This window comes from Lepidochelys kempii, chromosome 2, assembly GCF_965140265.1.
Source record: "Lepidochelys kempii isolate rLepKem1 chromosome 2, rLepKem1.hap2, whole genome shotgun sequence".
Lineage (NCBI taxonomy): Eukaryota > Metazoa > Chordata > Testudines > Cheloniidae > Lepidochelys > Lepidochelys kempii.
The window spans coordinates 134,889,093-134,909,030 of NC_133257.1; the positions used below are offsets into that span (position 1 = coordinate 134,889,093).

Sequence of the window (19,938 nt, forward strand, 5' to 3'; positions counted from 1 at the left end):
CAATGGCACTACTCAACGTGAATAAAGCTTCTCGGGTGCATAAGTGTTTGTAGGATCAGGGCCTAAAATGTTAGATTCTAACACCCTTACTCACATGGAGCAGTACCTTGCTTTGCGAGAAGACCCATTCATTCCTATGACACTGCTTGCGCAGAATATGGTGGTTCTTAGTGAGTGAAATCCTGACCCCATTGAAGCCAGTGGGACCAGGATTTCACCCAGTGTTTTTAAGGGTGGCAGAAATGGACTTCTGTGGGTTACACTGTGCTGAAACTGGACATGCATGTTATCAGGCAGTTAACTCTCACTTCTGCATCTTCTTCATGCCAAATAACTAAAAAAAAATTTTTTTTTGAAACGTATTTTAGTTCATGAGCAACCAAACCCACACTTTTTTTTGTTTGGCTACAACACAGAGAAAAAAGCTTGATCTCAAACAACAGGCCTTTGCAGAGATTCCATCCTTCCTGTGACTGTATGCCCCTAGCCTCCTCAAATCATTTAATAGTATTGCACACATAGATATTCCATTTTATGGGAGTCTAAGAAACAGTTAAAAGTATACTGGGCAAAGTACTAGGGAATATACTGTAAAGAATAATTCCGAATTGGTCAAGATGGTCCTGCAGGCCTCTCATCTGTTACTGCTATGTCCCTCGGTGTAACTCCCACTGATGCTACTGGGCCTTATGTATGGGCAATAAGGGGATAACAGACCCAGAAGTAAAGCTGGCTGAACTGTCAATTGTCCAGTATAAGTATTTGTAAAGAGCTTTGTTATTATTCTTGATGTGTTTTTATCATAAGGAATCCATGGCAAAGATACCTTGTAAAATCCCATTGATTTCAGTGAGACTTTCTATAGTAGCATTTACATTTAACAGTTCCATCCATTCCATAACACATCTAAAGGGCTTGAAAAGAAGTGAATGGAAGTACCACATGGTTCCTGTGTGTTGTGTTCTTACAAGGTGAAATCTCAACAAAAAAGCAGCATGTTAGTAAATCCAAAAGAGCCCATTAAGATAACATAGATAGAATTGAAACTGTCTCCCATTATATTGTGACCTAAAGACTTATAGATCACTTTGATTTACACTGGTTTCAGAGTAACAGCCGTGTTAGTCTGTATTCTCAAAAAGAAAAGGAGTACTTGTGGCACCTTAGAGACTTTAGACTAAAGTCTCTAAGGTGCCACAAGTACTCCTTTTCTTTTTGATTTACACTGACATTTGTCCCACCTTCTTGTAGACCACTGTTTACAAATAATGCTATAGATTCAAAGCCATAACTAGGTTTTGCTTCACACTGCATGTTCTTTCAGAGGCATGCAGTGTGTTAACCGTATTACACCCATTCATGTGTAGTCATGTTGATTAAACCATGGGCATTGCTTCAAAATATAGGGAAATATATAAGAGAGACTCCACACTGCTCTGAAAGCTCCATATACAGTAGAACCTTTGCAGCTGTCAGAGCTGGTTTTACAACTTTCCCAGCGATGTGCAAGAATCACCTAAGGGGGTTGGTAAATGTACGAGTGAAGCAAGTCAGTAAGGAGCTTATTTCTGAGGAGGGCAAGAGGACATTAAATTCAAACTGTACATCTTGCATAGGCACAAGATCACCTGCATCACCTGCAAAAATCAGTACAGGTAGCAAGCCAAGGGCAAAGTTGCAGCCAGTTGTCTTGATTTTTGGATCTAAATCAGAGCCTAAATGTTGTTTTAACTTTATCTGTAACTACCCTTCACATTACTGAGGAACGGACAATACAGCTCATCTGTACTACAGTAAAGAGGAAAAGGATAGCTTTGTATCCATTTTTTAAAATTACAGTATACAAAAAGAGGAATAAAACAGTTTTAACAAATAGAAAAAAAGTTACTGTTTGTGGTATTTAATGATATTATCCCTTCCATTTTGATGTAAAAGGAGTGATGATAAGATCATCGGGATTAGGGCAGCTGTTGAGATACTTCTTGTTCTTACATGCCCAGATTCACGAAAGCACTCCTATTCGGGAAAACACACAAGCCCATGCTTAATACGTGCTTAAATCCATCCCCTTTTGGGAAAGCAATTTAGTGCTGTCCTGAATCAGGACCACAGTGATCTAGAGAGTGCTAGAGCAAAACTGAATAGGAAAGGACAGCAGACCCACTGAAGCAGAGGCTGTTTCATATGTGTAAGTAAAGACTCTCTGTAAAAATCTAGATGGTGCACCTTTACACTGGTGAGCACTTAGGCAATGGGACTTCTCATGCAAGTGAGTGCTCACCAACGTTGGGTAACTGTTGTATAATCCAGCCCCTTTGAGGCTCCACTCAGGCCTGGATCATAGTCTTCCATATGGGGAGTCCCCCGTGTTCATTGGTGAGAAGTTGGTTTGGTGTTTTGTTGTTGTACAGAAGTAAAAGAATTCCAGAAAAAGCCCTTATTCCTAGGGAAATGCTTTCTTTCCTATTGAAAAATGCATCAGTGCAGAATAATAAATTTTAGTCATATCTGACCGTCACCTTTTTTAATGGTTATTTCTGCCAAGTTAACAAATCCTGCTTCAAAAACAAGGGGCCATAATCCAACAGAGCTCTCCTGCTAAGTAAGCAGCTTGCTCTTTCCTCACAACACATTTCCTCGGTGCCCACTGAAATTGGAACAGTGGTGAGGATTTGGGCTCCAAAAAGCCAGGAGAATTACATCCTTTTTCACTTGAACTCCACACAAGATTTTACTCCTCCCTCATCTCGTAGCAAAACCCAACCAGTAGAGTGTCATCCCTTGAGAACTACAGGGGAGGGGAGGAATGTGAAGGCAAGGTGCAAAGCAGCTGCACAGCCACCACTACAGCCTGTGGACGGAAGTAGCAGCTGCTGCCCTCTTTGCCCCTTCTGACACACTCTTGCCCTCCTGTACCACACAGAGTTTTGGCTCAGTGAATCTAGTGTGTGCCTGTATGTCCACACTGGCCACACGCTCACTTCACCTCCACAATCCCTAACTCCAGGCTCCTATAAACAGCTGCCCCCGAGCGTGGCTCTGTGCTTCAGATGCAAAGTTTCAGAGTAGCAGCCGTGTTAGTCTATATTCGCAAAAAGAAAAGGAGTACTAGTGGCACCCTAGAGACTAACCAATTTATTTGAGCATAATAATGCATCCGATGAAGTGAGCTGTAGCTCACGAAAGCTTATGCTCAAATAAATTGGTTAGTCTCTAAGGTGCCACAAGTCCTTCTGTTCTTTTTTCAGATGCAAAGTGTCCCTGCTCTAGGCTTCCGCCACTCCTTCTGCCCCAGTGCAGCCTAACACCACAAGTCCACCATATTTCAAGCCATACATCCATAGTAGGTGCCAGACAATTCGGCCCTAAGATGCAGATGAAAGAGGAGGTCCGGAAAAGGTCTTATACCACACAGGGCACATAGCACAGAACTACATTATAGCATCTTAATCAGCACCATTATTATTAAGATTGAACCATAAAAACTAGCTCCAGGCTGAAAATGTACTTTAAAATTCCCCACTTGGTAATGGACTTTCTTTTTTGAGTTCCAGATTGTTTAAAAAATCAAGTTACAGGAGTGCAAGAAGATAATTAAGATTTACCCATTTCAGTTACAATTTACACACTACTGTAAACCTCAGAAAACAAGTGTAACTTTGCAAAGTTGGTGTGGTGTTGACATGAGTGCTGTAGCTAAGAAGGTACTTAAAAAACAGAAAATACAGAAATATATCATTTACTACAGAAGTGGTTACTCAGCATATCTTTTGCTCATCAAATTTCCAAAGTTTTTTCAGTGAGCAGATTATGCTTTCCTCTCAGCAAGTGCATGTAAATCTTACTGAGTTATTTGTCCACAGCAGTAGATTCACTGCTTAACAACAGGACAAAAATCTGCTCCTTAGTCAAGCCCCTGGACCTAAAACTGCTTTCATTTACATAGATGCTACTTCTGTTTTGATTTGTGCCCTGGCAAGAGGAATTTGCAGGAATGGGCCCTCTTAGGAGTTTGCAGTAAATTGTTGTTACTCTGAAGCAGTTTAAGCCTCAAGGCTGAATTTTCTGGCTCTGTCAGTGTCAGTCAGATTGTTCACATTGCTAAGCCAAAGTTCTTTTATGTGTGTATTAATCTTCAGAAGGATAGAGCTACTTTGAAGAAAGTCTAGTAATAATGTTGCTGACTATAGTCATTAGTGAGTAGACAATTTGGGTAAAATCCTGGCCCCGTTTAAGTCAATGGGAAAACTCCCGTTGACTTCAGTAGGGTCAGGATCTCATGGAATAGAGGAGGAGTAATTGCCATTTTGGGGCTTTTTAGTTCTTAAGAGGAAAGTGTTCTATTTTTTTTCCTCTTAGGAAAATATATATATTGATTCTGAATTCCTCCTTCAATGTCAACTGTGGTATGTTACCTATGTAACCTTGCATCCCAGCAGCCGTTTATTATTGTTATTGTTATGTTCATGTGCATTTATAAGACATCCATCACTGTGGTAGCTGAATTCAATTAAGCCAGAACTTTTCTTGCATAGGTCTTTCTTCGGGAGTCCTTGGAAAACAAGTTGGAGAAGCAGAGAGAGATAGAAGTTACCAAGGCAACCATGATTATCCGAGCACATGTCTTAGGTTATGTAGCACGGTAGGTAACAAGGTGGGAATATTAACTAGTGGGCTGCATATGCAGATGCACCTCTTCATTGGGAGGGATTTCCAATGCTGCCTAGAGGATTATCATTCATTTCTGATAGGAATTGGGCACCCAAATTCCATAGGTGGTTTGGAAATCTCAACCCTATTTTGTCAATCCTTTAATAAAACAGGAGGTGGTTTGAATTGTTTTTAATAACTAAGATGTCAGAGTGTAGAAGATACACAGAGGAGCATTCATATAATATCATGGGTCCAGATCACAGTAGCTGCAGATCAGGGTAGCTCCACTGAAGCCTGTGGAGCTACACTGAGTTATACTAGCTGAGGATCTGGCTTATCCTGTTTGCCATTACAGAAAGAGGGAAGAGAAGGTAAATTAGGAACAATCGGTTTATGATTCTTTGTTCAAGAACAAAAGAACAATGACATTGGGTGACTGAATTATGATGATTTATTTGCTCCCCTAGTTTCATGCATTATGTATAAGAGTCAGGGTAGTCCATCCCATCTGTTTACTTCTCTGTTTCCTCTATAAGTCAATAGAGGACAGTTCAATAGTTGTTTGCATAATGAGGTCATTTCTTTTCATGTGCATATTAGTCCTGTCCATATAGTCTGAACAATATGTCACATAAAACAATGCTATCTTGCTGTGTGTGATTTTTCTTTTCATGGTGCAGGATATATATCAAAACCCCTGGTAGTTTCTAACAGCATCTCCTTGTGAGGAGGTATTAAAAATGTAAGGCTGGGTGGTGTGTATTTACTTAGTTTAGACACAGCTAGCTCTCTCACAGAAAGACCATGTCCACTTTCTAGGGAGAGATAACATAAACCATAATGGGAGAGCTGTCACAGGACCGGAGTTAATACCTCTGTCTTTTTTACTACCATGGACTCTTTAATGCAGGGCAGTTACATAGAAACCTCAGTTAGCTGGTAGTCAAACCCTCTTTACAGAGAAGCTCTTTCTGTCTTCTTTCAGAAAGCATTACAAAAAGGTGCTTTATTACGTGGTTGTGATACAGAAGAACTACAGGGCATTCCTTCTAAGGAGAAAGTTCCTTCACCTGAGGAAAGCAGCCATAACCTTGCAGAAGCAGCTGCGAGGCCAGATTGCTCGACGTGTTTACAGACAGCTATTAGAGGAGAAGAGGCGACAAGAGGAGGAGAGGAGGAGGAAAGAAGAGGAGGAAAGGTGTGCAGCGTGTGCTGTTGTTTGACTGGATCTGAAAGGCAAACATCAGGTTTCATGGGTTTCAGGCTATATCACCTTTGCCTCAAGTAATCACAGCTGATTTTGTAAATCTTTACTAGTGATGACGAGAGATATGTGTAGCGTTCATGGGAGTTTCTCAGGCACACAAGGGGAGAATATACCCTTAGTGGTTTCATTTTGAGTTGCTACTTGTATTTGACAAAAAACCCCTCTGAAAACTCTACTACTGCCCTAATGAAGTCCCCTCGCCCCTTTCTTCTTCTTGCTAACTTTTTTTTTTCTTCTTATCCTTGCAGGGAAAGGCAAAGGCAAGAAGCAGAACGTCTTGCCCAGCAGGTAAATTACACTGTTAATACTTTCTGCCAGGGGTGGCAGGTTTGTAGAAATTTTGGTGGTGCCCAGAACCCGCCCCCACCCAAACTCTGCCCCCCAAACTCTGCCCAAGGCTCTGGGAGGGAGTTTGGGTGGGGGAGGAGGTCTGGGGTGCAGGCCCTAGGCTGGGGCAAGGGATTGGGGTGCAGGATGCAGGCTTTGGGAGGGAGTTTGGGGATGGGAGGGGGTGCAGAGGGAGCTGGTGACGGGGTGATGGCTGTGGGGTGTGGCTGCAGATGAGGGGTTTGAGGTATGGGAGGGGCTCAGGGCAAGAGTAGCGGTGTAGGGGGTGAGGACTCTGTCTGGGGCTAGGAATTAGGGGTTTGGGGTGTGGGAGGGGCTCAGGGTGAGAGTAGGAATGTGGGGGTGAGGGCTGGGGCTGGGGGGTTAGAGAGGCTCAGGGCTGGGGAAGAGGGTTGGAGTGCAGGGGGATGAGGGGTTTGTGGTGTTGGAGGGGGCTCAGGGCTAGGGTAGAAGGTTGAGGGTGCGGTGGGGGGGTGAATACTCTGGCTGGGGGTGTGGGCTCTGGGGTGGGGCAGGGCTGGGGATAAGTTTGGGGTGCAGGCAGGCTGCTATGGGACGGGCCAGAGAGGAGGACTCTCCCCAGCCCTTTCCCTGCTGGCAGCAGCGAGCTCTGGGGGAGGAGCCCCCCTTTCCCACCCCCCCGGCAGCACACTCACCCCACCACTGTCACTGCATGTGCTCCTAGGGCCCCTCTCAGGTCCCGGAATCTCCCTTGCCTCCCCCGTGGTGGGTGCCGGGGGGTGCTGCGTGCGCCTTCTCCCCTGCTGTTGCCCCTGACTGTAGCCTCACTGGGGGTGAGGGATGGGGCTGCCTCCTTGCTCAGCATGGGGCAGGAGCAGTGACTGTAGGCAGAGGGGCCCCCTGTGCTGGTGGAGGGTCCCACCGGAAAAGGGAAGGGTCTGAGGTGGAAGGGCAGGCTCAGAGTTGGTGTGCCCTGGCAGTGGAGGTGGGGGGCACTAGACCCTGCAGCAGCAGTTGCTGCAGGGTGGCAGCATGGAGCTGCACGGAAGAAGCAAAGGCAGGGACGCTTTGCTCCGGGGTCCAGGGAGGCGCGCGGGGAGCCGGGGGCAGCAAGAGGGGGCTGGGGGACAATCGGGGGGGCAGCAGGTGGGGTCGGTGGGGACACCCGGCCCCAAATATTGGTGGAGCTGGGCCCCTGGGCTCTGAATATTGCTGGTGCTAAGGCACCACATGAAGATATAACTCGCTGCCCCTGCTTTCTGCCATCCTGTTTATTTCTATCTCTTGTCCCAACCAATAAAAAAGAAAAGAAAAGGAAAAAGCACCCAGGGCATTTAAACTAAACTTATTACAGAAGTTGGCAGGTGAAGCCAAAAGAAACTTGATATAGTTGTTTGCATGGGGATGTCTTTCACATCACACCTCATTTAGTTCCTGGCAAGGATTGAGCCTTTTGCATGCATTTGAGCTTTCCAGTGTCTATGGGTAAATGTAACAACACTGTCACTTCATCTTCTTACATGGAGGGAGAAGGGTTCTTTTAAATGAACAACATGGAAGGATTATGGAGCTTGAACAACAGAAAGTAAGGAATCTTACATTTCTTTTTGGAATGCAGGCTGAAGAGGAGAGGAAGCAGCATGAACTGGCAGCCACTCAGAAAGCCCAGAAGGAAGCAGAGCTGAAGCAAGAGCTGGAGAAGCAGAAAGAAAACAAACAGGTGGAAGAGATCCTGCGCCTGGAGAAAGAGATCGAAGACTTGCAACGCATGAAGGAGCAACAAGAGCTGTCCTTGACAGAGGCTTCCTTGCAGAGGCTGCAGCAGCTCCGAGACGAGGAACTCAAACGGCTTGAGGATGAGGCATGCCGAGCAGCTCAAGAATTCCTGGAGTCTCTGAACTTTGATGAGATTGATGAATGTGTCCGAAACATCGAGAGGTCACTTTCTGTGGGCAGTGGTTATTCTGCCAAGCTCAATGAACTGACTGGGAATGCGTGCAGTGAAAAGCCCAACTTTAACTTCAGCCAGCCATACCCTGAGGAGGAGGTGGACGAGGGCTTTGAAGCTGATGATGATGCGTTTAAGGATTCACCCAATCCAAGTGAGCATGGCCATTCAGATCAGAGGACGAGTGGCATTCGAACTAGTGATGACTCTTCAGAAGAGGATCCTTATATGAATGACACAGTAGTGCCCACAAGTCCTGCTGCTAGCAACACCATGCTTATTGCTTCCGGCCACGACTCTCTCAGTCTCCACAACTCTTCGAGTGGTGAATCCACATACTGCATGCCAGAAAATGTGTCCTGCAGACCCCAAAATTCTGAGGAACTGATTTCTCCTGATGGGGACTATGATTATGATCAAGATGACTATGAAGATGGTGCCATCACTTCTGGCAGCAGCGTGACTTTTTCTAATTCTCACAGTAGCCAGTGGTCTCCTGACTACCGCTGCTCAGTGGGGACGTACAACAGTTCTGGGGCATACAGGTTCAGCTCTGAAGGAGCCCAGTCATCTGTGAGTACCTTTATTTCTTGTTACCCACTAACATTATACATTCAGAAGAAATGGTAGTTAAATTTTTCCTTGAATGGTAGATGTACCAAATCCAGTAGCTGTGTCTGTTCCTATAAATATGCACATACATTATATATAGCTTGACCTTGCTTACACTGAACTTGGACATAGTTATCTACTGGCAACTAGATACCATTGGGATGGGTGTACTAGAAATCCACAGACAGATTAGATGTATGAATTGCATTCCTAGTTAGAGGAACCTCTGGACAGGGTTATATCCTTCTATCAATTTTGATGCAGAACTTCCCATTAATTTCAATCAGGAGTTCCATACCTGGATTAGGGTACAGTCTAAGTACAGTTCTTATATGGGGAAGGTGAGTAAATTCATTATAAGAAGATTCAACTATATATACAGGATAGAATAGTATTGAATCAACTGTTTGCAAAAAGCCTTGAGAAACTAGATACACAAAACCTTTCTTTGTCAAAAGTAACTATCGTATAATAGCAAATGTTCATATTACTGAATGTGAATTCTTGGGACACTTTTTTCTCCTTTGTGGAAGGCTCTTCTTCAGGGCCGTTTCTCAAACCCACTGTAGGCTTTCAGTCCTTTTATTCTTCCAACCATAAATCTCTTGAAAGAACTTGGTTTCATCTACCAAATATACACCCAAACTATTTATGATTGGGAAAATAAAAGGACTAGAGCCTATAGTGCTTGAGCAACCATGAAAACATACAAATATTGACTGGCTCTGAGGGCAGAAGCAGCACTAAAATATCTTGGATTGTTATATTTCAGGCAATAAAATACAATGAGCTATTTTTACTCTTGTTTTGACTGCTGTTGCCCTAGGAATAAATTGGTATTTCTTTGGCTAATTCTGTGGGGTTTGTTTTCTCATCAGCTTATTTTTCTGAGGAAGGCTCTTCCTGCAGGGAAGAAATAAACTCTGGCACCTTTTCCCTCCCTGACATTAGGGAATTAGCTTGTGTGGTGCTATTTGGGAACTTTTCCATACCAGCTTTGCCTACGATACCTAGTGACCAATTTCCCACCTGAGAGAATGAGTGAACAATTACATGTTTCATCCTGATACATTTCAACAGTGTAGACTGAAGACTCCTTTTATCCCCCATCCCCTACATGGTTATCTGTGTATGAAACCAGATCAGGAACTTAAACTGAATGTGTAAGGGCTCGGGGGGACAGGAGGGGAACTTGCCCCATACCTAAGGATACTCTGTAGATTTTGCTTTTTGAAAACCATCTAAATTGAGTGTTACATACAGGTCTTGAGGGGTGGGAGGAGGTAGTGCACACCAGTTGCACCCTTCAAAAGGATAACTCCCTTTAACAGCTGTAAAGCTGTTACATAGGTTTGTTATATATAGATAGTAGGGCTAATTATAAACCAAGTGCACAGTGTGAGCTGCTGAGCACTCTGAGCTTCCTTTGACTTTAGTGGGAATGGTGAAAGCTCAGTTCTCCTCAGGATTAGACTGTAAGGATTAAATTCAGATGTATAAATTCATGAAGGGCCATCAGGCTCTGGGGAATATCTGAGGAGGCAGTGACTTTGCCAATGTTCCAGCCGAGGTAGGGGGCTTCTTTCTCAGATGGGATGCCGGAATGGGCCACACTGTTCAACACAGTGGGAGGCATTTCAGACATGCCTAAGTGAGTTAGTTATGCCAATAGAAGTTAAGCAACAAACTCACTTAGCTGTTTTTGAAAATCCCACCCTGTATTCCTGACTGACAGCTCCAAAATGAAATTGTCAGCCCAGGAGAAGATAAATAGACTGAAAGTCTGCCCACAATGCAAATTGGGAGAAGAAAGAGCCTTGTTCCCAGCAACACTGCCTATTCTGGACGCCCTTATTTGTCCCCACAGCATCTTTCCTTCCCCACAGGAGCAATTTGGGGATTACTATCAGTGAGAATAATAACTACAATGGGGAACATTATGTTCCCAGCTAGAAGAGTATGGAGATGGTAAAGATCCTCCAAGAGCTGTTTCAGAAGTGGGTAGGGTTAACTTTCCATATGTGTTTCTCTCCTCTCCCCACCCATCCCCATTATTCTGTTGTGCAATACATACCTGACCACGGAGCATGTGTTGTAGAAACGTCACAAAATGTTATGGTATCAGACTTCAAAAAATCTGCTGTATAAAAATCTAAACTTTGCTTTTTCTTAAAATGTTTTTATTCTGCATTAGCCATTAGCCATTCTGCTGTAAGCTCCTTCCTATATTAGAGGCAGTTAACGTTTGTTTGACATGATGTCCTTCTTGCCTCCTGGCTGCTCATTTCACCTTTCTTCCCTTTCTTCCACAGTTTGAAGACAGTGAAGAAGACTTTGACTCCAGGTTTGATACAGATGACGAACTTTCCTATCGGAGGGATTCGGTCTACAGTTGTGTCAGTTTGCCCTACTTCCACAGCTTTTTATACATGAAAGGTATAGAGCCGACCAGAGCTGGTTAAAGAACCAAAATGTTCAGAAATCTCTCTAGTATTTTCCTGTTTTAAGGATTATAGCTCCACTTCAGTACTGCTTGCTGTTTATGATTTCATTAAGGGGTGAGAGAATGACGTGGAGAGAGCCATTCTCAACTTAAGCTCTGACTGCAATGTCTTGTATTAGGCAGATTGCAGATAGTTCCTCTTCTGCAAAGGGACATGGACCAAGCAGCTCAACTTCATTACCTTTTATAGTCTGCATTCATTTCACGTAACATCTTCACTGACGAGTGAACAGCTGAACGTTGGATATGTCTTATAAAGTGGCTAGAAAGCCAGGTTCTACCAGAGGTAAAGGAGAGACTGTTCCTGCCCCAAAGACCTTCCAATCTAAACAGATAAATAAAAACATTCTGACATGCAGTGTACTAGGAGCCAGTGCCAGAGACCACTCTGAAGTCAACAGAAGTCTTTCAGTGGGCTTAGGATCAGTAATCCAAAATAGGCTATATTACAAAGCACCACGAGAGATTTAGGAAAGAATATATTCAGGAGTTTTTTTGTTATGATTCTTAGTTTTCCCAGCAGATGAGTGGCAACAGCCTATAGGTTGTATTCTATTCTATATATGAGGTTTATCAACGTAGTGCCCTCACGTAAGAAGACGTGGGAACTTACATGACCCACAAAAATTTGCTCTACCTCTCCCCTCTAACAATGACAGTTACTCTACAAACCATGCAACACCACAGCAACTCTCCTTACTAATCACAACATAATTCCGTTCACAAATCCAATATTACAAAAATACACTCACCCCCCAAAAATAAATCCTTAAAACCAGTTAAAGTTCCAGAGGGCATATCAGACATAAATCACAACCAAATTAATGAGTAAATATCCTCCAGATACATTGCCATCCTACAGTGGACAGAGTTAAGATTGTCTGAGTTTGTGTCAGCATGATGACTGTGACTGATTTGTATAGAGATGGTGAGGTATGTGTGAAAAGGTGATGTATGCAGAATGGCTTTATGCTGTGGCCTGGCCTACCCTCAAAAGTTTTACTACTGTAACTATGTTGATTGGGGGATGGGTTTTTTGCCAATGTAGTTATATTAATAAAATCCTAGTGGGGTTGCAATTAGTTCTGGTATCACTTATTTTGCTTCCCAAACGATAATAAGCTATATCAGTATAAGCACGGTTATACAGGTATAATTGCACCCACACTATGGGAGTTATGGTGGTTTAACTGTGCTTGTATAGTTAAATCAGCAACAGTTTCCATGGTAAATTCAGTTTCCTCAGCTGTACCAGCTCTGGTAGTTTTGAGTTTGGTATTATTTGCTCATAGCAACCTTAAACGTTTAGGGATGTTTTTTGTAAGTTTGAATATGTATTAAACTCTGGTGTTAGCATTGCTTTTGTTGGGATAAACTACTGGGGCCTAATTCTCATTTCCAGTAAGGCCTATTTACACCGTTCACCCACTTTAAAGCTGTTGTACATTCCCAGAACAGCGTGAGGTGGCCTTAGTGTATATGAAAATGAGGTCTTCAGTCTCATGATTCATAACAGAAAGGCAGCGATATTGTCACTTCAGTGATTGGTTAACACCTTTCCATCGTCAGTGTTGATTCAGTCTCTTGATTTAGTTATAAATAAAGGTTACTTATTTGTTAGTTTCTTCGAGATAGACCTACTCAGGGTATTAAATTTTTTAGATTGATGTTTTTTGTTATTTATTTTTAATGTAACCTTTTAAGCTAATCCTCTCTCTTTTCTGCCAGGCGGTTTAATGAACACATGGAAGCGACGCTGGTGTGTCTTGAAAGACGAGACCTTTCTGTGGTTCCGTTCCAAGCAGGAAGCACTCAAACAGGGCTGGCTGCACAAAAAGGGGGGTGGATCATCTACGCTTTCCAGAAGAAACTGGAAGAAACGCTGGTTTGTCCTCAGACAGTCTAGGCTCATGTACTTTGAAAATGACAGTGAAGAAAAGCTGAAGGGCACCATTCAAATCCGAACAGCTAGGTAGGTTTACATGTGCATTTTGGTTGGACATAGCTTTACATAAACACCTGTCAGGGCTCAACCCTGAAAGGTGCTGAGTGCCCTCAACTCCCATGCATTCGTACATGTGTTTATGTGTGTGTGAGAAAAGAACTAAGCACTGTCCTAACTTGACTCCAATTTAAGTCAACTGAGGTCTTAATGTAATCAGACCAACGTCAAGCACATTTGAAAATCCCAGCCCTACTTATTCAGTAGTCATTCAGGACAGTTGGAGAAATGCTGTCAAGCCTTCAGCCACAGGGAGACCTGGAATGAAGAAGGTGAAAGAAGTACTGTCTAACCTTTAGTCTTAGTAATTTTTAATCTACTGTGAGTCACAGTCAGATATCTTCTCAGGGAGACCTGTAACCACAATTACATTTTCCTTTACCTTTAATATAAATGCACTGATTTACTGGCCAAACCAGTTTTCTAAAAGTGTATGGCGGTTAAAAGAGGGCTTTATAATGGAAGCTGGTTACAACCTTAACTGTGGAGAGGCTACCATCTCTCCGCACTATACCAGATTCCTATAATTAATCAAAGTGCTTTCAGTCACTAGAAAGTACGTTTTCACAGCCTTTAATTGTGCAACCTGCATTGACTTCAATTATAATCGAGTCACTAGAACTCCCACATAGCACTTTAATAATGTAGGAATCATAGAATCATAGAATATCAGGGTTGGAAGGGACCCCAGAAGGTCATCTAGTCCAACCCCCTGCTCAAAGCAGGACCAATTCCCAGTTAAATCATCCCAGCCAGGAGTGGGAGTGTATCCTGTTATCAGGTACAGATGGTTCCATGTGTGTCGCAATTCCAAGCCTCTGCAGGCATGTTTGAAAAAAAGATTTTCTATGTGAAAATGTCTTTACTTTCTCTTCTAAAATTTCAGTACATCTTAGGTTTGCGGGTAGGGGGGTTCCTAAGTGGGTATTAAGATGAAAGACTGATAGTGCTGTGTAGTCTCAGTTCTGTGTGGCAATGTGTGGAATTTGCCCCACATGGCTTTGCTAATGTATGTTAGGATTAGGTTACAATACCTTGTTCCTGTTCTCTGTCTACCTTGAGCAGAGCCTATCATTTGTATTCTATTACTACTAACTTATTTTTAACCTAAATCAAAGCTCCATCAAGTTTTCTTTGCGGATGTGACTGCTCTCTAAGTCTACTCTCCGGGCTTGATCCAGTGCCTACTGAAGTGAATGGGATTCCCATTGACTTCAGTGGGCTTTGGATCAGGCCCTTTGAGCATATACAGATCTGTCACAGTAGTAATGGGCAGCTACTGACATAGTAAATCCATGAATATAGATCCTGGATTCTTACAACTAGCCTTCTGTTACTCTTGAATTCGATATTCACGTCTACCATATTGGTTATGGTTAAGGCTCTGTGTTTGTCACAGAGGTCTTTCTGTGACCCTTGTGACTTCTGCAGTGGCTGGTGCACCTGGCCTGGAGGCCACCTGAGCAGCTCGGGCAGCCCCCAGACCAGGCTGGGGCAGTCTCAGACCTCCCTGCCCACCAGCAGCAAGAATTTGGGTGTGGGGACCTCAGAGCCAGGGGTTGGGGTGCGGGGCAGTGCTTACCTGGGGGTGAGGAGTTCCTGGAAGGGTGACAAGAACTCCCCTCCCTCAGGTCCTAGCTCCATGTACTGTCTCCGCCCACAGGCACCGCCCCCGCAGCTCCCATTGGCTATGGTTCCCAGCCATTGGGAGCTGCAGAACGGGGGTTTGGGGTGGAGCGGAGGCAGCACATGGAGCTAGGAGCTGGGGTTGCCATGTCCCAGGAGCCAGGTAGGGAGTCTTCCCCTACCCCTTTCCCCCCATGACACCTAAGCACCTCAAAAGGGTTGGTCTTCAGAGGATGGGTGCTCAGCACTTCCTGGAAACCAGGGCCCTTTAATGTGTCTTAAACTGGTCACCCAAAAACTGACAGACAAAATGCCATTACGTTTGAAAATCTTGGCCTGCATTTCTGGCATCTTCAACAACCCCTTGAATATTTTAAGGAGTCAGGGTAAGATCTTATGTTTCCTTTCCTCAACACTGGTTATTTGTTCAGAGATGGGTCTCTTCCTCCTCATTAGTAAGGTTTTTCTTTGTTGTTGTAAGTATTTATTTTTTAAATGACAAGTGGGGAAAAAAAGGCCACTTTAAAAAGTGAAGCTTCACAGTGCTTTGAACATGGGTAACTTGGACAGTGGCTACGATGGCCATGACAAATATTGTTTTGGTGAATTGATAATGTTTAAGTAACAGGAGTCTGCGTAACACATCTTAAGTGAATCAGGGTAAAACAAGTAAATATTATTCTGAAATATTAGCATGTCTAAGCTGCTCACTAGAAGGGCATTGTCACTGTGCATGGGGTATCTCTCTAGCGTTAATTCTGGCATTTGCATCCATTTCAGAGAGATTGTTGATAATACCGGTAAAGAAAATGGGATTGATATAGTAATGGCCGACAGGACCTACCACTTGATTGCTGACTCTCCTGAGGATGCTAGGTAAGAGAATCATTAAGCTTTTCATCTCCATATCATTCTAACTCTTGCAAACAGCAGCAGTGTATTGGCAGTCTTTTACTTGCAATCTCTGAAGGTATTGGCCAGCAGTATTAAACACACTGCATTTAATCCCCTTTGAAAGATCTTGTGAGGCAGTTGGAGATTGCAGCCACCAGAGGCTGCCAATGGCAGCGTGTTACAGAAAAGAGCCATATCAGCAGTGCTGCGATAACCAGGATTCGGCCATGTGTCGCTTTCCAGCCTGCTCCCTGTGACAACCTTTAATGTGCTCTTGCCTGTACAGGGTGATTTCCTTTGGCCACTTCTCTCACTGCTTTTTGTGCTTCTCAGGCCCTTCTTTACCTGCTTAAAAAACTGATGCAATCCGTATGATCCAATATAGGCTGTCTGAAATAAAGCCCTGGTCTGGCAGGCTCCTACACTGTTCTCTTTGCAGGATTAGGGCTTAAAATCTTTTCGTATGTGAGATTTCACATGGTCACTGTAATTCAGAGGAGTGCACTCACATTCACAAACGAGAAGACTGGTATTTAGAGCAAAGCACGTGATCTCCATCTGCTCAGCTGTTAAAGGTCTTAGAATCTGATACGGATCCTTGGCAGCAGCAAAGAAAAATTTTCTAACCATAGTTTCATAGGCTAGGAGCAAGCTAAAGTTGCTAGATCTATTACATTCCAAATCCAAAAATCTGAATTTAAAAAACTACCTGCAATGGCTGAGTGACAATATCCTACTTGCCTATCACATCATTTACAAAACCACAAGCATTCAAATGTAAGAAAATAAATAAAGTTATTTTTAAATTTTACACTGCCCGCTGAGCTGGACTCCTAGGACAAGAAGTGAGGATATGTGGGTATTTTTACTCAGTGGCCTCATCTAAGTTACTTAGTGCTAGATCAATAAGGGACTTAGGTACTAATTCCAATATTTAGACTCCACTGAGATCCTGATAACCCCACTCACCTGCCACCTAACCATGTAGACGCCTAAGTCTGAATCAGTAAAGTTCCCTAGGTGCCTAAGTTTCTACCAGGAGACATGCAATACACCTAAGTTCTGATCCCACTGAGCTGTGCAGCATCCTAGCTCATGCCTAAGCCAGGCCTAGTGGGATTCACAAGCTAGGCATTTCCCTGCCTATCTTGCGTGTGGGGTGACCACACCCCACACGACTGGGCCTCACATAAAAGACAGCTGGGAGTGACCAGCTTGGGAATTTTTCAGATGGGGTGTGTGTGTCCATCGCAGAATGCTTAATAGCCCAGTGGTTAGGTCTCCCACACTCCACATAACTGTCTTCAGATCCCCAGTCTGCCTGAGTTGGAGCAGGGACTTGCGCGTGGATAGCTGGTGGTGTGGCTCCTTCAATCTCTCCTGTTGAAGCTGTTCCACTTTGTATAAATAATTGTTCACTTTGTATAAATAATTATAAATAAGGACCAGAGAGAGACAGACTCTATAGCCTGCTGGTCAGGGCACTCCCCTGTGTACGGAAGACCCAAAGTCAAGTACCTGCTTTTTATCAGGCAGAGCAAGGATTTGAAATCAGATGTCCCACCTCCCAGTGAATACCCTAACCACTAGGCTATGTAAGTGAAGGAGGGGCGCTCTCGTTCATGAGCACGTGAGAAGGCTGACCTGGCTTAGCCATCTAACTCCAAAAGTGGGTTCAGGGCTGTGAATCCTAAGTAGAGATAGATGTCTCCCTCCAACCTGGAGCTTGATGTCTAACTATGTTTGAGGGGCAGGTCTTAGGTCCCCAGACCCCATCCTTGGCACTTCCTAGTGGCTACCTTAGGCAGCTCCCCACTCAGCATGCTGGCTTCTGTGGATCTTATTCTTAGCTGCCTTTCTCTCCCCTGGCAATGTATAGGGAGCCTGGGCACCTAACTCATGGCTGAAGGTTCCATTAGGCAGCAGGGCATCTAAAAGTCAGGTGTTTCAACATGAGCCGAAGTCCCCTTTGTGGATTTAACCCTTAATATTTCTATTACTCTTTTTTCTCATTTGTAAAATGGGAATAATGCTTCCCTCCATCACAGGGGTATTGAATATAGATTAATTAAAGTTAGTAAAGGGCCTTGACATCTTCTGATTGCAGTTCTTCTTGTTCATACTTTAAAGGGCTACTTTTCATAGGCTATAACAGCACAGTTAATTCAGTGATCTCTTTTGAAATTAAAATGAGCTGCTAAATCTTCCTTAAAATTATAATCTGAATCCATTTGTAAACTTTCCATTATTAACTTGAGAGATTTGTCATAAGATACAGTAACATATTTATGACCATGAGCAGGCTGGGAAGCGACACATGGCCGAATCCTGGTTACCACATATGGCTCTTTTCTGTACCATGCTGCCATTGGCAGCCTCTGGTGGCAGCAATTTCCAACTGCCTCACTAGTATAAAGATCCAGTTAGCTACTTTTGTCTGTTTGAACTACTCTACTCTCTGGCAAACTGCTCTATTGAGGAGCCAACAGGAAATTACCAGAGTTTAAGGGCTTTCATGTTCTCAGTCACATATCTCTACCTTTTTCCAAAACATAAGAGGAGACAGTGACTTTAGTTTCAGTGTTTGTTTAGTATACACACCACACACATTCAGGTTAATTTACCTGCTGGCGTTTTCCCTGTTTCTGTTTCCACAGTACACAATTGTTCTAAAATACCTTGGTTCCAGTGGGAGATGTGTAAAGATTTTCAGAGGTGCTGAAGTCAAGGGAGCTCTGAATGTTCAGCACTGCTGAAAAGCAGGTCCAAAACAGATTTAGAAGAATCTGTTTGCTAATTCTGATTACATTGAATGAAATGGTCTGAGGTCTGTGTTGTTCCCTATGCAGGTTAATCTCACACATGGGATGGAAATGCCACAAATTTTGTACTTATTGTTTTCTTTGCATTGTTCTTGTGTGGGGCGAAGGGACACATGCATGCAAACAAACAGTTTGGGGGTTAGCAGAAGAAACCTGCTGATCCTCTGAGACCCAATCATTAACTTGGGAACTGCAGAGCCGAGTGCCATCTTCCTTTCACCCAGATGCAGGGTTTTCATTCACTTTTAACTACGTAATTTTAAAAAAATATTTTAGGAAAATATGTACACTACTTGTACTTGAAGTTAAACTTTGATCACTTTTTTAAAAAATACTACTACATGCCCACGCTAGCTGTTGTATAATAAAAGGTTTGTAGGTGGCTTATACTATGAGGTCTGGCTTCTTTGATATGATTTAATTAATACACTGGATTTTAAGTAAAATACCTGTGGGTCAGAATCTGGAAAGGAAAGGAAAGATGAATCACTGTTTATAATCTGTGGGAATACTTTGGGTTTAGGATCCTTTAAGAGTTGAACCTATCCCTCCCTCCCTCTTCAGAGAGGCCCTTCTTACATTAATACTCCCTCCAGCAAGGGAGGGCTGGAGGTGATGCTCTCTGGAATCTGTGCCATTCTGAGCATTGACGGGGGAGCTTTTTGAGAGCTACTAAACACTGGGTTAGAACTGGGCCAGGCGTCCATAATGAAACCATTTTGCCTGCTTTCAGATTTTGTCACAAACCTAAGTTTCAGGCCAAGTTCAGGAAAAGGCTTGTGCAGCTTTTGATGAACGTGAGTTTTGAGTAAACCTGGGCTAATTTATGACCATGAGTGGAAACCATGTGAGACATTTCCTAGGTTTGAATGGTTTCACCCGAAACTTGGCTGCTCTTCTTCAAGAATTGCCCCTGCCAATCTCCGTTGCTAGGGCACCTGCACCCTCAGGATGCAGGTACAGAGCCAGCTGGAAAACAGTGTCCAATGTGGATCCAGATTTTTCATCCAGAGGTACAAAAAGGACCATAACCCTATTCTCAGCTTCTTTCCTACTGCCATGGGCTCTGGATCAGAACCAGCACTCTCGTTCACTTCCCATTTCCTAGATACTGAAGTGTTTATAGCTGCTACTAATTAAAATGTTACCTTTGTGGAAGGAGTTAGGCAGGCTACTAAACCCCTGGCTGTTGTGATACTGTTTTAACAACTTAGTCTGTCTCAAACTGTTACCAGGAGTCCAGTTTCCAGGTTTATGGGTGTGGAAACCTGGCATTTCCTAAACACCACAGTTTTCAATTAC

The 19,938-nt window shown here is 43.5% G+C and overlaps 1 protein-coding gene and 1 long non-coding RNA gene across 2 annotated transcripts in view; one reads left to right on the forward strand and one right to left on the reverse strand.

Annotated features, from left to right (window-relative positions):
- The window catches only part of MYO10 (myosin X), a 281,597-nt gene that overhangs the window by 235,284 nt on the left and 26,375 nt on the right, over positions 1-19,938 (forward strand). The window contains exons 22-28 of the mRNA XM_073332289.1: positions 4,536-4,642; positions 5,639-5,851; positions 6,169-6,208; positions 7,848-8,750; positions 11,102-11,225; positions 13,021-13,264; positions 15,701-15,796. Coding sequence (XP_073188390.1) covers positions 4,536-4,642; positions 5,639-5,851; positions 6,169-6,208; positions 7,848-8,750; positions 11,102-11,225; positions 13,021-13,264; positions 15,701-15,796 — 1,727 coding nt within the window. The remainder of the gene's footprint in view (positions 1-4,535; positions 4,643-5,638; positions 5,852-6,168; positions 6,209-7,847; positions 8,751-11,101; positions 11,226-13,020; positions 13,265-15,700; positions 15,797-19,938) is intronic.
- LOC140907099 (uncharacterized) overlaps positions 1-19,938 on the reverse strand; it is a 174,998-nt gene that overhangs the window by 87,628 nt on the left and 67,432 nt on the right. The gene's annotated exons all lie outside the window — the stretch shown is intronic.